Consider the following 19,039-nt stretch of genomic DNA (forward strand, 5'->3'; position numbering starts at 1 on the left):
TGCTGCGTGTGTGTGTGCTGCGTGTGTATGTGTGCTGCCTGTTTGTGCTGCGTGTGTGTGTGCTGCGTGTGTGTGTGTGCTGCCCGTGTGTGCTGCGTGTGTGTGTGCTGCGTGTGTGTGTGTGCTGCCTGTTTGTGCTGCGTGCGTGTCACTTGGCAGGCTGGTTTCGCTTGTCCAGTTTGCTCATGACCTGTGTGAGATCCATCTGCGGCACCGCTGCCGTGGCCTTCCGTGCCTCCTCCTCCTCCTCGGCCGCACGCAGCACCACTGGACTGGGGCTCGCGTGGCGTGGGAAGCGGGTACTAAGAGGTGGGGGGGGGGTAGGAGAGAGGGGGAGAAAAGTCATCGCCATGTAAGCACGTGATCGTTGCACGTCCAAGTGTCTGATGAATTGCCATCGACGAGTATTTTATCCTTCCCTCGTCCCCTATTCCGTGTCCGTCCCAGAAGATTTGCGCCTGATTTTGCGCGCCTCGCTGATTGCGGATCCGATCCTCCTCCGCTCCTCCTCCGCTCGTGCAGTAACGGGCACGCAGGTCACCGCTTACCAGAGGTGTGGACTCGAGTCATGTGACTTGGACTCGAGTCAGACTCGAGTCATGAATTTGATGACTTCAGACTCGACTTGGACTTGCATAACAATGACTTTGTCCCACCTCTGAGGTGTGGACTCGAGTCATGTGACTTGGACTCGAGTCAGACTCGAGTCATGAATTTGATGACTTCAGACTCGACTTGGACTTGCATAACAATGACTTTGTCCCACCTCTGAGGTGTGGACTCGAGTCATGTGACTTGGACTCGAGTCAGACTCGAGTCATGAATTTGATGACTTCAGACTCGACTTGGACTTGCATAACAATGACTTTGTCCCACCTCTGAGGTGTGGACTCGAGTCATGTGACTTGGACTCGAGTCAGACTCGAGTCATGAATTTGATGACTTCAGACTCGACTTGGACTTGCATAACAATGACTTTGTCCCACCTCTGAGGTGTGGACTCGAGTCATGTGACTTGGACTCGAGTCAGACTCGAGTCATGAATTTGATGACTTCAGACTCGACTTGGACTTGCATAACAATGACTTTGTCCCACCTCTGAGGTGTGGACTCGAGTCATGTGACTTGGACTCGAGTCAGACTCGAGTCATGAATTTGATGACTTCAGACTCGACTTGGACTTGCATAACAATGACTTTGTCCCACCTCTGAGGTGTGGACTCGAGTCATGTGACTTGGACTCGAGTCAGACTCGAGTCATGAATTTGATGACTTCAGACTCGACTTGGACTTGCATAACAATGACTTTGTCCCACCTCTGAGGTGTGGACTCGAGTCATGTGACTTGGACTCGAGTCAGACTCGAGTCATGAATTTGATGACTTCAGACTCGACTTGGACTTGCATAACAATGACTTTGTCCCACCTCTGAGGTGTGGACTCGAGTCATGTGACTTGGACTCGAGTCAGACTCGAGTCATGAATTTGATGACTTCAGACTCGACTTGGACTTGCATAACAATGACTTTGTCCCACCTCTGAGGTGTGGACTCGAGTCATGTGACTTGGACTCGAGTCAGACTCGAGTCATGAATTTGATGACTTCAGACTCGACTTGGACTTGCATAACAATGACTTTGTCCCACCTCTGAGGTGTGGACTCGAGTCATGTGACTTGGACTCGAGTCAGACTCGAGTCATGAATTTGATGACTTCAGACTCGACTTGGACTTGCATAACAATGACTTTGTCCCACCTCTGAGGTGTGGACTCGAGTCATGTGACTTGGACTCGAGTCAGACTCGAGTCATGAATTTGATGACTTCAGACTCGACTTGGACTTGCATAACAATGACTTTGTCCCACCTCTGAGGTGTGGACTCGAGTCATGTGACTTGGACTCGAGTCAGACTCGAGTCATGAATTTGATGACTTCAGACTCGACTTGGACTTGCATAACAATGACTTTGTCCCACCTCTGAGGTGTGGACTCGAGTCATGTGACTTGGACTCGAGTCAGACTCGAGTCATGAATTTGATGACTTCAGACTCGACTTGGACTTGCATAACAATGACTTTGTCCCACCTCTGAGGTGTGGACTCGAGTCATGTGACTTGGACTCGAGTCAGACTCGAGTCATGAATTTGATGACTTCAGACTCGACTTGGACTTGCATAACAATGACTTTGTCCCACCTCTGAGGTGTGGACTCGAGTCATGTGACTTGGACTCGAGTCAGACTCGAGTCATGAATTTGATGACTTCAGACTCGACTTGGACTTGCATAACAATGACTTTGTCCCACCTCTGAGGTGTGGACTCGAGTCATGTGACTTGGACTCGAGTCAGACTCGAGTCATGAATTTGATGACTTCAGACTCGACTTGGACTTGCATAACAATGACTTTGTCCCACCTCTGAGGTGTGGACTCGAGTCATGTGACTTGGACTCGAGTCAGACTCGAGTCATGAATTTGATGACTTCAGACTCGACTTGGACTTGCATAACAATGACTTTGTCCCACCTCTGAGGTGTGGACTCGAGTCATGTGACTTGGACTCGAGTCAGACTCGAGTCATGAATTTGATGACTTCAGACTCGACTTGGACTTGCATAACAATTACTTTGTCCCACCTCTGAGGTGTGGACTCGAGTCATGTGACTTGGACTCGAGTCAGACTCGAGTCATGAATTTGATGACTTCAGACTCGACTTTGACTTGCATAACAATTACTTTGTCCCACCTCTGAGGTGTGGACTCGAGTCATGTGACTTGGACTCGAGTCAGACTCGAGTCATGAATTTGATGACTTCAGACTCGACTTGGACTTGCATAACAATGACTTTGTCCCACCTCTGAGGTGTGGACTCGAGTCATGTGACTTGGACTCGAGTCAGACTCGAGTCATGAATTTGATGACTTCAGACTCGACTTGGACTTGCATAACAATGACTTTGTCCCACCTCTGAGGTGTGGACTCGAGTCATGTGACTTGGACTCGAGTCAGACTCGAGTCATGAATTTGATGACTTCAGACTCGACTTGGACTTGCATAACAATGACTTTGTCCCACCTCTGAGGTGTGGACTCGAGTCATGTGACTTGGACTCGAGTCAGACTCGAGTCATGAATTTGATGACTTCAGACTCGACTTGGACTTGCATAACAATGACTTTGTCCCACCTCTGAGGTGTGGACTCGAGTCATGTGACTTGGACTCGAGTCAGACTCGAGTCATGAATTTGATGACTTCAGACTCGACTTGGACTTGCATAACAATGACTTTGTCCCACCTCTGAGGTGTGGACTCGAGTCATGTGACTTGGACTCGAGTCAGACTCGAGTCATGAATTTGATGACTTCAGACTCGACTTGGACTTGCATAACAATGACTTTGTCCCACCTCTGAGGTGTGGACTCGAGTCATGTGACTTGGACTCGAGTCAGACTCGAGTCATGAATTTGATGACTTCAGACTCGACTTGGACTTGCATAACAATGACTTTGTCCCACCTCTGAGGTGTGGACTCGAGTCATGTGACTTGGACTCGAGTCAGACTCGAGTCATGAATTTGATGACTTCAGACTCGACTTGGACTTGCATAACAATGACTTTGTCCCACCTCTGAGGTGTGGACTCGAGTCATGTGACTTGGACTCGAGTCAGACTCGAGTCATGAATTTGATGACTTCAGACTCGACTTGGACTTGCATAACAATGACTTTGTCCCACCTCTGAGGTGTGGACTCGAGTCATGTGACTTGGACTCGAGTCAGACTCGAGTCATGAATTTGATGACTTCAGACTCGACTTGGACTTGCATAACAATGACTTTGTCCCACCTCTGAGGTGTGGACTCGAGTCATGTGACTTGGACTCGAGTCAGACTCGAGTCATGACTCGAGTCATGTGACTTGGACTCGAGTCAGACTCGAGTCATGAATTTGATGACTTCAGACTCGACTTGGACTTGCATAACAATGACTTTGTCCCACCTCTGAGGTGTGGACTCGAGTCATGTGACTTGGACTCGAGTCAGACTCGAGTCATGAATTTGATGACTTCAGACTCGACTTGGACTTGCATAACAATGACTTTGTCCCACCTCTGCCGCTTACCTCTCGCGTGCACAGTCCCAGCCCATCTCGGGGGTGGCGGGGGGGGGGGGCATCCCCCTGGGAGGGGGGGTTGGAGGGGGGGGAGGGTTCTCACTTCTTGTCGGTCTCACGCGGCACCACGGCCTTGGCGAGGAGACTCTTGTAGAGATCCGACTTGAGGTAGCGGTAGAAGGTGTCCTGGAGGCAGGGGTCAAGGTCAAGAGGAGAAGTCACGTTTGACCCAGACATCCACTGTTCAACCCACAAAGGCGGTGCTCATTTTATGAAGCCCCGTGCAGTTTTCAGTTTTCATTTCACTTATTAGGTATAGCCCTGTGAGCCATTCGGCTCTTGAATCGGGTGCAACCGCAACAAACAAAAAAGAAAAACATGAACAAAAAAACATCTTAAAGTGACTGTGCGTGCAAATGATAGGCTCGGTCAATTCTTGGGTTGCCACTTTGTCTAGATCCGACCCCAGACCGTCCGAGGCAGTCCTGGCGTCGGTGTGTCTGGGACAGGAATTGATTTGTAGCTTAGCTGTGGTACCGGCGTTGCACTGGTACTGTGCAGTGCTGATCGGGCCTGGGTGCCTGAGAAACAACTCCGAGTTTACACCTCGAACTGAAAACGTGGCTGCCCTAGGTTGTGCTGTAGTTGGCACAGTAGGGGCACAGGTGGTGCATCGGCCAGTCATCTCAGTCAGCCGACGCATGGCACCTGGGTCTGCCCCGTGACCTCCTGCCAGCTGGCGTTCGACACTTCACGTAGCGTCAACGTGCACCTAGCCTGGCACAAGCTCCGCGGTGATGTCACCGCCACCAAACCCTCGCCATGCCACTCGCCCCCCCCCACCACCACGCGCTTCCCCCCACCTTCTTCATGAGCATGTAGATGTGCGTCTGCGCGGCGTCCAGCACGTATCGGTGCGGGCACTGGAGTCCGCGCACCGTGATGTCCATGGTCTTCCCGTCGATGTTGATCCAACGACGCGCTCCCTGTGCTAGGAACAGCCTGGGGGAGCGGGTGGGGGAGAGATGAGAGAGTGAGAGAGAGAGAGGCAGAGGGATGAGAGTTGGAATGAGAGAGCGGGAGAGGTAAGTGAGAGGCGAGAGAGACGCACCCCACCCCCACCGCCACTCACTTGTAAATCTCCTCCGCCTTCTCCTTCGCTTTGCTCTGATCCCCATGCTTCAGGTCCTCACAAGCTTCCCAGAATGCAAGATTCTCCCCTGCGCCATCACAAACATCGCACATTACACAACATCGCACATTACATCACCCCCCCCCCCAACACGTATCCACGATTTTTTCGATTTAAAGCTTTCGTGACTGCATGGATTCATCTTTTTGGTTCTTGCGGTAAAGTCACGTAGAAGGAAAATAATAAAAGAATAAAAATAAAATAAGCAAAAAATTATAAAATAATACAACATTACAAATAGAACATAATAAAATAATTATAATTTTTTATTTTATTATACAAATAAAACATAATAAAATAAATAAATAAAAATATTTTATTATGTTTTCTTTTTATTATTTTATTATTTCTCTTCTACGTGACTTTACCGAAAGAACCAAGAAGAGGAATGGATTTGTACCCGACATCCGGTACCGGCTCTGCGACTCCGCTCGAGCGAGAAAGAAACTCCATATTCATCTTCTTGGTTCTTTCGGTAAAGTCACGTAGAAGGGAAATAATAAAATAATAAAAATAAAACATAATACGTCCTCAGGTGTTGTTCTTCACCTGAGGACGTATTATGTTTTATTTTTATTATTATTAATACTTCCTCAGGTGAAGAACAGACCTGTTCTTTACCTGAGGACGTATTATGTTTTATTTTTATTATTTTCCTTCTACGTGACTTTGCCGAAAGAACCAAGAAGACGTATCCCCGATGTTGCTATCGCCGTCACGTGATGGAGCATCCGGGCAACAACCTCGCAGAGTAGTGCCGGCCTCGCTCCGTGTGTGAAAGAGCGCGCCGCGGAAGCGGATGTCACAGAGCTCCGTCTGAGATCCATTCTTCACACACAGTCGAGGGCTGCGCCGTCCCAACCGCCATGTGGGGGGGAGCCTCCCCCTACCTCCGCCCCCCCCATCTCTGCCCCCAAACCACCTCCGCCCCCCCCCCCACCTTTGTCCCCCCCCACCTCCGCCCCCCTCGACCCCCCCCCCCCTCCCGCACCGCTGAACTCTTTCTTGAGGAAGGCCTGGAACTCGCGTCGGCCCCGCGGGTCACGGAGCAGCTCCCGGAACGAGAACGCCCACCGCTCCACACGCAGCCGCGTGGGCACCTCCACGCTGAGCACAGCACGTGTACACACAACACGTGTACACACAGCACGTGCACACACAACACGTGTACACACCACACGCCACGTGTACACACCACCCAGCACGCACACACAACACACAGCACGTACAACACGTGTACACACAACACGTGTACACACAACACGTGTACACACAGCACGTGCACACACAACACGTGTACACACCACACGCCACGTGTACACACCACCCAGCACGCACACACAACACACAGCACGTACAACACGTGTACACACAACACGTGTACACACAACACGTGTACACACAGCACGTGCACACACAACACGTGTACACACCACACGCCACGTGTACACACCACCCAGCACGCACACACAACACACAGCACGTACAACACGTGTACACACCACACGCCACTTGTACACACCACACGCCACACACAACGTATACACGCCACGAGTGCACAACACAAACCACGCAAACACAACACGTGTGCTCAACACAAGCCACGCGTACACAACACACAGACATCACGTATGCGGGGCTAGTATGAGTGTTGGGGTCAGAGCGAGTGTTCATGTGACACGATATCGTGCTGCTGCTGCTGCTTTGGCAGTGGCGCGCAAGTCCACTTAACAAACCAACACTCAACACGTCCATCAATAACACTGCAGCCTTGACAGAAAAATTAATATATACTAGGCGACGTTTCGGGCAATAACCCCTCTTCATTGCGCGTATAAAATGATCTTGCACCAAGTGTCATTGACGAATGTGATGAGCTTTTGGTGAAGGGTCAGGCCTATGGCTATGGCCATGGTTAGGGTCAGGGTGATGTCGCCCCGTGAGCAGTGTCACCTGGGTGAGTTGAGGGTCCAGCACATGGTGTCGTCCGTTACCCAGGGGTTGCTGGGGAGACACGTGGTGAGTAGGGGGTCGTACACGCTGAACGACTCCGAGAACTTCAACAGACTAAAGGGGGGGGGGGGGAGTGTCATGGGTTAGCATCCCCCCGCCCCTCGCACCCCCCACACCCCCCCCCACTTCGTGTCGGGCCTCACCTCCCGAGGGAGACGGAGGTTTTGGTTCGAGAACGCAGTGCGGCCTGCTGGTAGTACATGACCTGGGGGACACGGTTCACGACCAGGTCAGCAACACGAACCCCCCGCCGCCCCACGGCAACGTGAATTGCATGCACACTGAACCTCTTTCTCGCCGTACGTAGCCAACGCTGCGTGTGTGGAGGGTGCGGGGGAAGGACAACACGCTGAACACAAAACGACGACATCGCTGTGTACGGGACGCACGCGTAGAGTTCGTGTGCCACGTGTTGCTTGTGATGTACGTGTGGGTTTTTTGGGGGGGAAATTTCGCTGTCATTCGTGCCGAGGGCACATCCAGGCGCTGCTGGGGAATTTGTATCGCGCGCCGCCGTTGCGCGGGGGGGGGGGGGGGGCAGGGGGGAGGCAGGGGGGGGGGGAGGCGGGGGGGGGCATGCAGCCAAAACTGGCGCCGCCAACAACTTACCCAAGCACCATTGGAAACTCATTTGCCAGTAAAATGAGGTACCAATGGTGTAAATGCTTACCCCGAGCTTTCATACTCTGATGGTGCATTGTCTTTGAGTTGTGCGCCTTTTGGCGTCATCTGGTCCAACCCATGTGAGACTAGGCTCTAAAGAAAGCTGTCTCGGGTGTGGACCAATCAACTTCAAGGACAGTGCATACATTATCAGAGTTGTGTTTTTTGTTTGCATTATAACTGCAGGTATTGTGGTCAATGCAAACATGACTCCTTGTAAAAAAGGTGTCAGTTTTCCTGCCAGATAGAAGGGTAAAAAAAAACCAATTATCAACTTGCCCAAGCTCTGTGGTCCTATCGTGGGGTGTTTGGCCAACTTCATTCGTAAGTGTTTACACGCGTGGGGTGAAGCCACATCACCCGGGGTGGGGTGGAGCAGGGTGGAGTGGGGTGAGGTGGAGTGGAGCGGGGTGGAGTGGGGTGAGGTGGAGTGGAGCGGGGTGGAGTGGGGTGAGGTGGAGCGGGGTGGGGTGGAGCGGGGTTAGGTGGAGCGGGGTGAGCTGGAGCGAGGTGGAGCGAGGTGGAGCGGGGTGGGGTGGAGTGGAACGGGGTGAGGTTTGCGCGGGGTGGAGTGGAGCGGCGTAAGGTGGATCGGGGTAGAGCGGAGCGAGGTGGAGCGATGTGGGGCGGAGTGGAGCAGGGTGAGGTGGAGTGAGGTGGAGCACAGCTCACCTGGCGACGGTATTGCTCCACCGTTGGCTTCTGCAAAAAAGAGAGACAGACACTGAGAGGATGCACCGTGCGAGGTTCGGGGTGCAGGGCGCAGGGCACTTGGTGTGGGGTGCAGGGCGCTTGGTGTGGGGTGCAGAGCGCTGGGTGCTTGGTGTGGGGTGCAGGGCGCTGGGCGCTTGATGTGGGGTGCAGGGCGCTTGGTGTGGGGTGCAGGGCGCAGGGCGCTTGGTGTGGGGTGCAGGGCGCTGGGCGCTTGGTGTGGTGTGCAGGGCGCTGGGTTACAGGGTGTCGTCACCTCCTCCGCGCCAGGCTCCATCACTCGGTTGAGTCCACTGTCCAGGGCATGCAGGGCACCGGGCTGCAGGGGATGTGGAGGCGGCGGGGTGGGGGGGTCAAAAAGACAATCAATGAACGCGGGACAACCAGCTCTACCCAGCGCTGCCCCCCTCAGTGGGGGGCCCCCCCCAACCGCGTGCGGCGCGCGCGCGTGGCTACCGGGGGTCTCCGCACGAGCCAGTGGGCGCGCTCCTGGCACTCGAGGACCACGCGGTCGCCTTTGGGCCGCTCGCGTCCGCTCCTGCACAACAAAGACAAAGACACCCCGTGTAGCTGCCGCGCGCTCTCTGGGCAAGTGCTGTTAGCGAGCGCCTATGAAGGTCGGCACATCGCACAAGGGGGTGGGTGGTGACCAGCACCACGCCCAGCGGCCTTTGTCTCCCCAGTGCTGATATGTACACACTGCGCCAGGTAGTCCTTTGAGGCTAAGTCGACCTAGGGGAGGTCCGGTAATGGTTCAGATAATCGTCGCTGGTGTTGGCCGTGAGCATGAATCGAAATCGAGTGGCTGGGTTCGTAGCGCAGCATTCTAACCACACAGACACACACAGACACACGGATACACAGACACACAGACAGACACACAGACACACACAGACACACAGACACACAGACACACAAACACACAGACACACACACACACACAGACACACACACACAGACACACAGACAGACACACGGATACATACCCAGCCAGCACCTCGCCTCGACAGACCCACCACATCACCAATATCATCACTCCATCATCCTCACCTCTCTCCCTCACCTGGCCCCTCACCTGCACCCCCCCCCACCTGCGCCCCTCACCTGTACTGCTCCTTGGCCTGGCACACCACGTAGTCCCACTCGTGGTTGATCTTCTGGTGCAGCGCGGAGTACAACTCCTGGTGAGGGGGAGGGGGGGAAGACGAGGAGGGGGGCAGAGAAGGACGGGGGGGGCGAGTGAGGAGCCACCACAACTGCCGATGACGCTGATTATGCCGTTGCTGATGTTGCTGCTGATGATGCTGCTGCTGCTGCTGATGATGATGATGATGCTGATGATGCCGGTTCTGATCGCACCTTCTCGTATTCGTCCAGTTCGCCCTTGCTGCGAATGTTTTTCCGCGCCAGGTAAATCGCTGTGGAAACACGGAGGAGCACAGCTGGCACGGGGAGCGGTGAGGTGGGGGGGGGGAGGTGTTGTGGGGGGGGGAGCGGTGAGGTGTTTGGGGGGGGGGAGCGGTGAGGTGTTGTGGGGAGGGGGGGGGGAGCGGTGAGGTGTTGTGGGGGGGGGGAGCGGTGAAGTGGGGGGGGGAGCGGTGAGGTGTTTGGGGGGGGGGAGCGATGAGGTGTTGTGGGGAGGGGGGGTGAGCGGTGAGGTGTTGTGGGGGGGGAGCGGTGAAGTGGGGGGGAGCGGTGAGGTGTTTGGGGGGGGGGAGCGGTGAGGTGTTGTGGGGAGGGGAGTGGTGAGGTGTGGTGGGGGGGAGTGACAAGAGGGTGGGGGTGCGAGTGGAGTGGAGCTACGCAATGGGGACGTGGTGAGTGTGTAAGGGGGTGAGAGAGAGGGCGGTGAAAGGGTGGAGGGATAAGATGATGGCGAATGTGGGGGGGGGGGGGCGGGGGGGGGTTCCCATCGCCTCCCAGCCCCACCGTAATCCGTGTCCTCGCTCTGGCTGTAATAAAGTGGCCAGAAGTAGGGGGCCTGCGGAGAGAAGGAGCACGAGCACACGTGACCCCCCCACACAGCGTGACCCCCACACACACAGCGTGACCCCCACACACGTGACCCCCACACACACAGCGTGACCCCCACACACACAGCGTGACCCCCACACACAAACGTGACCCCCACAGCGTGACCCCTACACAGCGTGACCCCCCACACATAGCGTGACCCCCACACACACACGTGACCACCACAGCGTGACCCCCACACAGCGTGACCCCCCACACACACACAGCGTGGCCCCCACACACACAGCGTGACCCCCACACACAGCGTGACCCCCACACACGTGACCCCCACACACGTGACCCCCACACACGTGACCCCCACACACACAGCGTGACCCCCACACACACAGCGTGACCCCCACACACGTGACCCCCACACACGTGACCCCCACACAGCGTGACCCCCCCACACACAGCGTGACCCCCCCACACACAGCGTGACCCCCACACATACACAGCGTGACCCCCACACATACAGCGTGACCCCCACACACGTGACCCCACACAGCGTGACCCCCACACAGCGTGACCCCCACACACTGCGTGACCCCCCCACACACACAGCGTGACCCCCACACACACACAGCGTGACCCCCACACACACAGCGTGACCCCCACACAGCGTGACCCCCCCACACACAGCGTGACCCACACACACACAGCGTGACCCCCACACAGCGTGACCCCCACACAGCGTGACCCCCACACACACACAGCGTGACCCACACACACACAGCGTGACCCACACACACACAGCGTGACCCACACACACACAGTGTGACCCCCACACACACACAGCGTGACCCACACACACACAGCGTGACCCACACACACACAGTGTGACCCCCACACACACACAGCGTGACCCACACACACACAGCGTGACCCACACACACACAGCGTGACCCACACACACACAGCGTGACCCACACACACACAGCGTGACCCCCACACACAGCGTGACCCCCACACAGCGTGACCCCCACACACACAGCGTGACCCCCACACACACAGCGTGACCCACACACACAGCGTGACCCACACACACACAGCGTGACCCACACACACACAGCGTGACCCACACACACACAGCGTGACCCACACACACAGCGTGACCCCCCCACACACACAGCGTGACCCACACACACACAGCGTGACCCACACACACACAGCATGACCCACACACACAGCGTGACCCCACACACACACAGCGTGACCCCCACACACACAGCGTGACCCCCACACAGCGTGACCCCCCACACACAGCGTGACCCCCACACACACAGCGTGACCCACACACACACATCGTGACCCCCACACACACAGCGTGACCCCCACACACAGCGTGACCCCCACACACACACACACAGCGTGACCCCAACACACACAGCGTGACCCCCACACACACAGCGTGACCCCCACACACACAGCGTGACCCACACACACACAGCGTGACCCCCACACACAGCGTGACCCCCACACACACAGCGTGACCCACACACACACAGCGTGACCCCCACACACACAGCGTGACCCACACACACACAGCGTGACCCCCCCACACACAGCGTGACCCACACACACACAGCGTGACCCCCACACACACAGCGTGACCCCCACACACAGCGTGACCCACACACACACAGCGTGACCCCCACACACAGCGTGACCCCCACACACACATCGTGACCCACACACAGCGTGACCCCCACACACACATCGTGACCCCCACACACACACAGCGTGACCCCACACAGCGTGACCCCCCCACACACAGCGTGACCCCCACACACACACAGCGTGACCCACACACACACAGCGTGACCCCCCCACACACACACAGCGTGACCCCAACACACACAGCGTGACCCCCACACACACAGCGGCACCTGGAAGCGGTAGAGGGAGCCATCGGGGCGCAGTGCGAGGTTGCGCGGCTCGGAGAGCGGATAGACGAAGCCGCAGGCGACCAACAGCCAGCTCAGGTGCAGCGCCTCTACGGAGGGGGGGGGGGGGCAATAGTGGGGAGGGGGGTGGGGGGGGGGTTTGGATGCCGGCGGATGAGGTCGGGGAAGGTCGGGGTAGGTGCGTGGAGAAGGGGGGAGGGGGTAGGGGGGAGGTTGCAGCGTTCGAGTTGCTCCCAAGTTGCTCACGAGTTGCACAAGAGGGCGAGCGCGGGGTTCAGGGTTGGAGCTACAGCGGGCGTCTGCAGGGAGCAGAGCGGGGTCGCCTCGTGCCCCCCCCGACCCCCCATGGCACGCAGCCAGGGCTCTGGTGACCCCCTGCTGCTCAAGCGACCAGTGAGGCGATGCTCGTCTACCGTTTCACCAGCAGCCGCGAGACAGGGGGATGGAATTCTACATACCTCTGGCAGGGGCTATCGTAGTGTAATGTGAGGATATATCCGGGTTGTTGATGGATCACACCTCGTTACGATGATTGGCTCTACCGGTCCTGGCCCATAGCCAATGGAGGGAAGTCTAGGGGCGTGGCCCTGACGTAACGGGAAGGTGACATCTGTAAGTAGAGGATTGGATCTGCTGGCTTTAGCCACAGCCAATGGGGGGGGGGGGGGGGGGCGAGTCAGGGGCGTGGTCCCGGGAGCGTACGATGGAGTCTAGAAGATTCCATAGAGGTTAACCAGGATTGGTGGAAAGGTACCACGTGACCCGGGTATTAAAAGGGGTGGAGACGGACAACACGTGGTCAGATCTGGAACGAACGGAGGGTGAGGCCACGCTGGAGCGGGGTCCAGGCTGCCACGTGGCCGCGCGTGTCTCTTTATCTCCCTCTCACGCTGTCTGTCAGCAGCGTGAAGGAGTAAGACAGGAGTGTTGTGAACGAAAGACAAAGACTGGATTCCAGAAGTCGCTTCCACGACCTTTATTACAGTAGTAACAACCACAGTCCGTTACCCCAGAAAGTGGTACTCGTTTTATCGATCCCGGAGAGAACGTTTGGCGGGGTAGGGGGTGGGGGGTGGGGGGTGGGGGGGGGGGGGGTTTGAGGGGGTTTGGTAGAGGGGGGGGGGGGCTCTCACCGTCCGCGGTCACGTGCAGCCCCTGCTCCATCCACTGCACGAGGTCGCGTCCTGCACGCGGCGCACAGCGGGACCCGCGCCTCGTCACGTGATCCAGTGGGGGGACGGGGGGGAAAGGGGGGGGTAGGGGGCGGGAGTGAGGGGGGGGGGGTGCGTGGGGGTGCGAGGGGGTGCCCTGACCAGTGGTGGCGTCGGGGATGATTGTGTCGCTGAGCAGCTGGTCCCTCATCGGCACCCCGCGTTCCGAGTCCTGCATGCGCGTCACCAGCGCTCCGAGCTGCCACGCCACGCCGGAGCACGCCCGTGATGATGTTCGCGCGCGAGATCTTCGCGTTCCAATTCGCGGTGCTGAAGCTCGAGAAACTGCGTTTCCACAGCCCCCCACCCCCTGCACGACTTCGCCCCCCTTTCAATTCGAGCACGAAGAGCTGCCTTCCCTCCCCTTCTCCCGCCACCCACCGCGCTAATCCGCGTGGCGCTCGTCGCGTTTCCACGCTCATGGCGCTGCGACTCCGCTCGAGCGAGAAAGAAACTCCATATTCATCTTCTTGGTTCTTTCGGTAAAGTCACGTAGAAGGGAAATAATAAAAGAATAAAAAAAACATAAAAAAAAACATAATAAAATAATTCTCACGACGTTTCGGCCACAACACAAGCAGCCGTCCTCAGGTGAAGAACAGGTCTGTCGGAAAGACAGCGTCTGAATGACACAGACCTGTTCTTCACCTGAGGACGGCTGCTTGCGTTGTGGCCGAAACGTCGTGAGAATGACTTTATTATGTTTTATTATTTTATTACTTCCCTTCTACGTGACTTTACCGAAAGTACCAAGAACATGAATCCCTGCAGTCACGAAAGCTTTAAATCGAAAATTAAACTCCATATTTTTTGTTTTTTTCGGTAAAGTCACGTAGGTGAAAATAAGAATAAAATACTTGTTTATTTGTTATTTTATTATTATTTTATTATTATTTTCACCTACGTGACTTTACCGAAAGAACCAAAGAGCATGGATCCTTGCAGTCACGAAAACTTCAAATCTAGAAAGAAAGAAACTCCACTCCGCGTTCCACGGGGCCGAACAATCGTCGTCATCGTCGTCAACATCGTGCTCTTGGTGTGCATGGCAGAAGCCTCGCCGAGTCTCAACACTTTTATTCACGAGGGTCCAGCCACCGTCGGCATGTCGACCGCCTTGATTTATGAGTGGCGAGGAGATAACGCCCTGAGCTCCGTGACGCAGACCGCCGGTGTCACGCCGAGTGGGCTGCACGACCCTTCTGTGTGGCGCTGATCATGCCACCTGGGGGCCGTCACGAAGCACGGCGGAGTGGGGAAGTTGACGGTGTCCGAGTATCGGCCCACAGGCCCGTGACATCAATCGGCCAGCAACACACGGCACTATCAATGTTGATTTAAAGCTTCTGTCGTGACTGCAGGGATTCATATTCTTGGTTCTTTCGGTAAAGGCACGTAGAAGGGAAATAATAAGATAATATAAAACAATAAAATTCTCACGACGTTTCGACTGCAACACAAGCAATCGTCATCAGGTGTGAAATCCACAGCAAGAAACACAAGCAATCATCATCAGGTGTGAAATCCACAGCAATAATTTTTTGTTCATATTTTTTTTTATTTTCTTGCCGTGGATTTCACACCTGATGATGATTGCTTGTGTTGCAGTCGAAACGTCGTGAGAATTTTTATTGTTTTATATTTATTATTTTATTATTTCCCTTATACGTAATTTTACCGAAAGAACCAAGAATACTATCAATGTTGTTCAAGTTCAGAGGTTCGTACCATCAAGCAGCGAGCAACACACAGCACTGTCAACGTTGCTAAGGTTCATACGGTCATGCTTAGCGAAAGATGATAGGAGGAGAGAATTCCGAAGTGGAGCAGTCTCAGGGAAGAAGAAAGCCAAGTGAGGTGACCTGTGTGTGTTTGTTATTGCGACCCGCAGTGTGGTGACTGAACAAAGTGTAGATGAGACGAAACAGTCGGTGTCTGGGAGACCCAGTCCTCAACATGGGCGGAGGAATCAACGGGCTCATGGTAACGGATCGTGGTAGCGATAGAAGAGTAACGAGAAGGTGACTGACCGCCGGTTAGCGAGTGACTGAATTCGTTTAATGGTTACGTTCCACCCTTGCCAACAACCCTGAGCAACCGGTCTCGGAAGCCAAGCAGGCTTGAGCCTGGTTCTTTGGCCGAGTGACCACCAGGTTTGTCCGGCGTTTTATTCGTGGCGTGGCCAGGAGATGGTCGTGTTAAGTGGCAGCCACTTGTCCACAGTTTGGCGGGTTTTCTCCGCGTTCTCCGGTTTCCTGCCACCCGAAGCCAAATCCCACGCAGAGCTCGTCTGAACACTCGTCCCGAGACTCGGAGACGCTTCCCTGGGTACATATTTAAAATGACTAATTCCACGTTTGGGTTAAGGGACCGCGCGTGAGGATCAACCGGAACGTGAGCGCGAGGAACACGGTACCGCCCGGCACACGAATCACGGCGACAAAAGGCCCGACCAAAACCCACAACGCCCTCGACTCTGCGAGTGCGTCGCGTACCTTGGCCAGGTGCTGCAGCCGAGGCCGATGCTGTTGGCTCTGGTCGAGTTTGTTGATCTTCATCCTGGCCCCGGTGCGCGGCACGCGTAGGCGTGGACCGAGTTTCAGCACCGTGGAGAGCAGCGCTCTCGGCAGCAGCACGAGCGGTGTCACCCCTCAGCACCAGGGACAGCGCATCCGCCGCCCCGTATGGCGCCCCGGGGATTAGACTCTATTCTTGGTTCGGGCTGAGCCACGGTAACCAAGGCGAAGCTGCGGCCATGCACATTCCCGCCCCAGCCCCCCCACCTTCCCCGACCGCCAGCGGGCGAATTTGAGGCTGTAGGACAAAGGGGAGGGGGAGGGTCGGGGTGACTGTCAACCCCGCGTTCTGCTGCGACGCGCACCTTTGCGGCATTGGAGGGGAAGGTGAACGCCTCACCTGCACAGTGCATCGCCTAGCAACGCGGCGAGGAAACCCAACACCTGTACCAGGAGCCCTGGGGGCACGGGACCGATCTCCCTCGGCCGAGCGCTCTGCTCATACCCCCCCCCCTCACCCTCCTCTACTGATTATCTTGCGATGTCCTCTGAACGCAAGGCTAATTCTCATTACTCAATCAACGCGAGGGTGACCTGTGTATGTACAGTGCGAGGATAAACAACACCCACCGCTACTCATCTCCGACTCCGCATCACTCATCGCTGCCCATGCCCTCTTGCGGTGTCCACAGCCCAGGTTTTTTGCACAGCACATTGAAGCACGTTCCTTCGGAGTGGGCAGGTAGGAACTTGGTTGGACAGCGCATTCGTGCACGACAGACAAATATACACGACAGACAAATAATCCCTGGTGGGCAGTGTGGAACCTGTTGTTACCTACCTGTATAACTTTTGATTTAAAGCTTTCATGACTGCAGGGATTCATCTTCTTGGTTCTTTCGGTAAAGTCACGGAGAAGGGAAATAATAAAATAATAAAAATAAAACATCATAATTCTCACGACGTTTCGGCCACAACGCAAGCAGCCGTCCTCAGGTGAAGAACAGGGCTGTCGGAAAGACAGCGTCTGTGGCCGAAACGTCGTGAGAATTATTTTATTGTTTTATTTTTATTATCTCCCTTCTACGTGACTTTACCGAAAGAACCAAGAAGATGTATAACTTTTATTTACCCAGGAAGTCCTCAATTCGCAATATTATTTTTGTTCACGGTTAGGTGTCTTGTAGCGCGCATGTTTGGACACGTTGTTGTTGTTGCAGAAATGGATGAAAACTATTTGCTGTATTGCCATCTCCTGGCCATCTTTCCACGATGTCGGTCTGGGTGCTTCACACACCACGTGGTCCACAGCGAGCCGGAGGCGCGCCGTCTCGCTGCGTCGGATCGAGTTCAGCGCAGGGCGGCAGGTGGGGCGAGCGACGATCCAGCCACTCGCCGGCCCAGTCACTCGCTCAGCGGCGACCAGTTGCTTCCTCAACACTCCTCGATCGCTACGACACCGATTGCTCTTTCAGTATACATCACTCATCGATTCCTCCACACATGTTGAGGACTCGGTCTTGGAGAACGAGTCAATATCTCATCCACATTTCGATTTAAAGCTTTCGTGACTGTAGGGATTCAACTTCTTGGTTCTTTCGGTAGTCACGTAGAAGGGAAATAATAAAATAATAATAAAATAAACATAATAAAATACAATTCTCACGACGTTTCGGCCACAACGCAAGCAGCCGGGTTAAGGTTAGGGGAAAGACAGTGTCTGTCTTTCCGACAGACCTGTTCTTCACCTGAGGACGGCTGCTTGCGTTGTGGCCGAAACGGCGTGAGAATTATTTTGTTTTATTTGTATTATTTCCCTTCTACGTGACTTTACCGAAAGAACCAAGAAGATATCCAAACTTGTGTTCAACCACCACACTGCGGGTCACATCGAAACACTCAATCACCCACTCGCCTCGATTCTCTTCTTCCCATGCACTGCACCACTTTAGAATTCCCTTCCATAATTCCCCAAGCTCTTGTAATAGTAACCACTCACTTATATTACAACTTTGATGGTGCCGTTACCTGCTGGCTGCCTGGCGCTTGGCCTCCGAAACTGTAGATCCCAAGCTGCACACAAACCGCCCTCTTCATCGAAGCACACGCGGGTCTCCTCATCAGCGAACAAACTCATCATCACTCATCCCACTTCGGGGATAACCCACCACAGCATCGATCAGAACCCCATGTGCTTCGAGGTCACAGAGGTGGCCAGGTTATAGGTGATGTTGATCTCCTACTCAAATGAGCATCGAGCAAATGGTGCCCCTCTTTCCGTCAACAGCCCCACAACCAATTGTAAAATTCCACATTCCTATGGCAAGTGCGAGTCTATCCATAGGCAACCACTACTGACTTAAGTGCTACCTAATTTTTTATCGACCTCGGATGCATGATGGTTTGAGTCACTCGAGGGTTGCGACGTCATTCAGCGGTGGCGCATTGCTCACTTGTTGCAGAGGTGCACGGTTCGAATCTGACAGGCATCCCTGGTTATTACTGTGGGCGTAATAGCCACAGTAACAGTCGTAATGCTGCGCACTTTCCGCTTCACAGCGGATGTTAAAAGATCCCGTGATGTCGTTCGCAAGAGGAGGCTATTGCGTGCCGGCGTCGGGGTCCAAATTTGCCACATTGAAAATTTACGCCGCGGATTACTCAATTGGGATTATAATGCAGCAATCAACGCCCCCTACT

The 19,039-nt window shown here is 54.8% G+C and overlaps 1 protein-coding gene across 1 annotated transcript; it reads right to left on the bottom strand.

The window, feature by feature from the left end:
- Nucleotides 1-96: 96 nt before the first annotated feature.
- LOC133347625 (regulator of G-protein signaling 9-like) lies at nucleotides 97-16,537 on the bottom strand. Its single transcript, XM_061560067.1, has 17 exons — nucleotides 16,319-16,537; nucleotides 13,926-14,022; nucleotides 13,746-13,796; nucleotides 12,595-12,701; nucleotides 10,622-10,673; nucleotides 10,052-10,110; nucleotides 9,797-9,873; nucleotides 9,149-9,230; nucleotides 8,949-9,011; nucleotides 8,654-8,683; nucleotides 7,462-7,523; nucleotides 7,259-7,372; nucleotides 6,297-6,412; nucleotides 5,246-5,333; nucleotides 4,977-5,115; nucleotides 4,217-4,299; nucleotides 97-302 (listed from the first exon to the last, which is right to left on the bottom strand). Exons 1-17 carry the CDS (start codon nucleotides 16,379-16,381, stop codon nucleotides 149-151), a joined length of 1,437 nt encoding a protein of 478 aa, XP_061416051.1. The 5' UTR covers nucleotides 16,382-16,537; the 3' UTR covers nucleotides 97-148.
- Nucleotides 16,538-19,039: the final 2,502 nt, after the last annotated feature.

The sequence above is a fragment of the Lethenteron reissneri genome, chromosome 3, assembly GCF_015708825.2.
Source record: "Lethenteron reissneri isolate LAM-NWPU_2019-01 chromosome 3, ASM1570882v1, whole genome shotgun sequence".
NCBI lineage: Eukaryota > Metazoa > Chordata > Hyperoartia > Petromyzontiformes > Petromyzontidae > Lethenteron > Lethenteron reissneri.

Excerpts from the sequence above, each read along its gene's own strand:
- LOC133347625 (XM_061560067.1), bottom strand. The coding sequence starts at position 16,381 with ATGAAGATCAACAAACTCGACCAGAGCCAACAGCATCGGCCTCGGCTG. Across the intron at positions 14,023-16,318 it reads GGCTGCAGCACCTGGCCAAG|CTCGGAGCGCTGGTGACGCG; the intron begins GTACGCGACGCA and ends GTGGCGTGGCAG. Across the intron at positions 10,111-10,621 it reads GAGCGAGGACACGGATTACG|CGATTTACCTGGCGCGGAAA; the intron begins GTGGGGCTGGGA and ends GTGTTTCCACAG.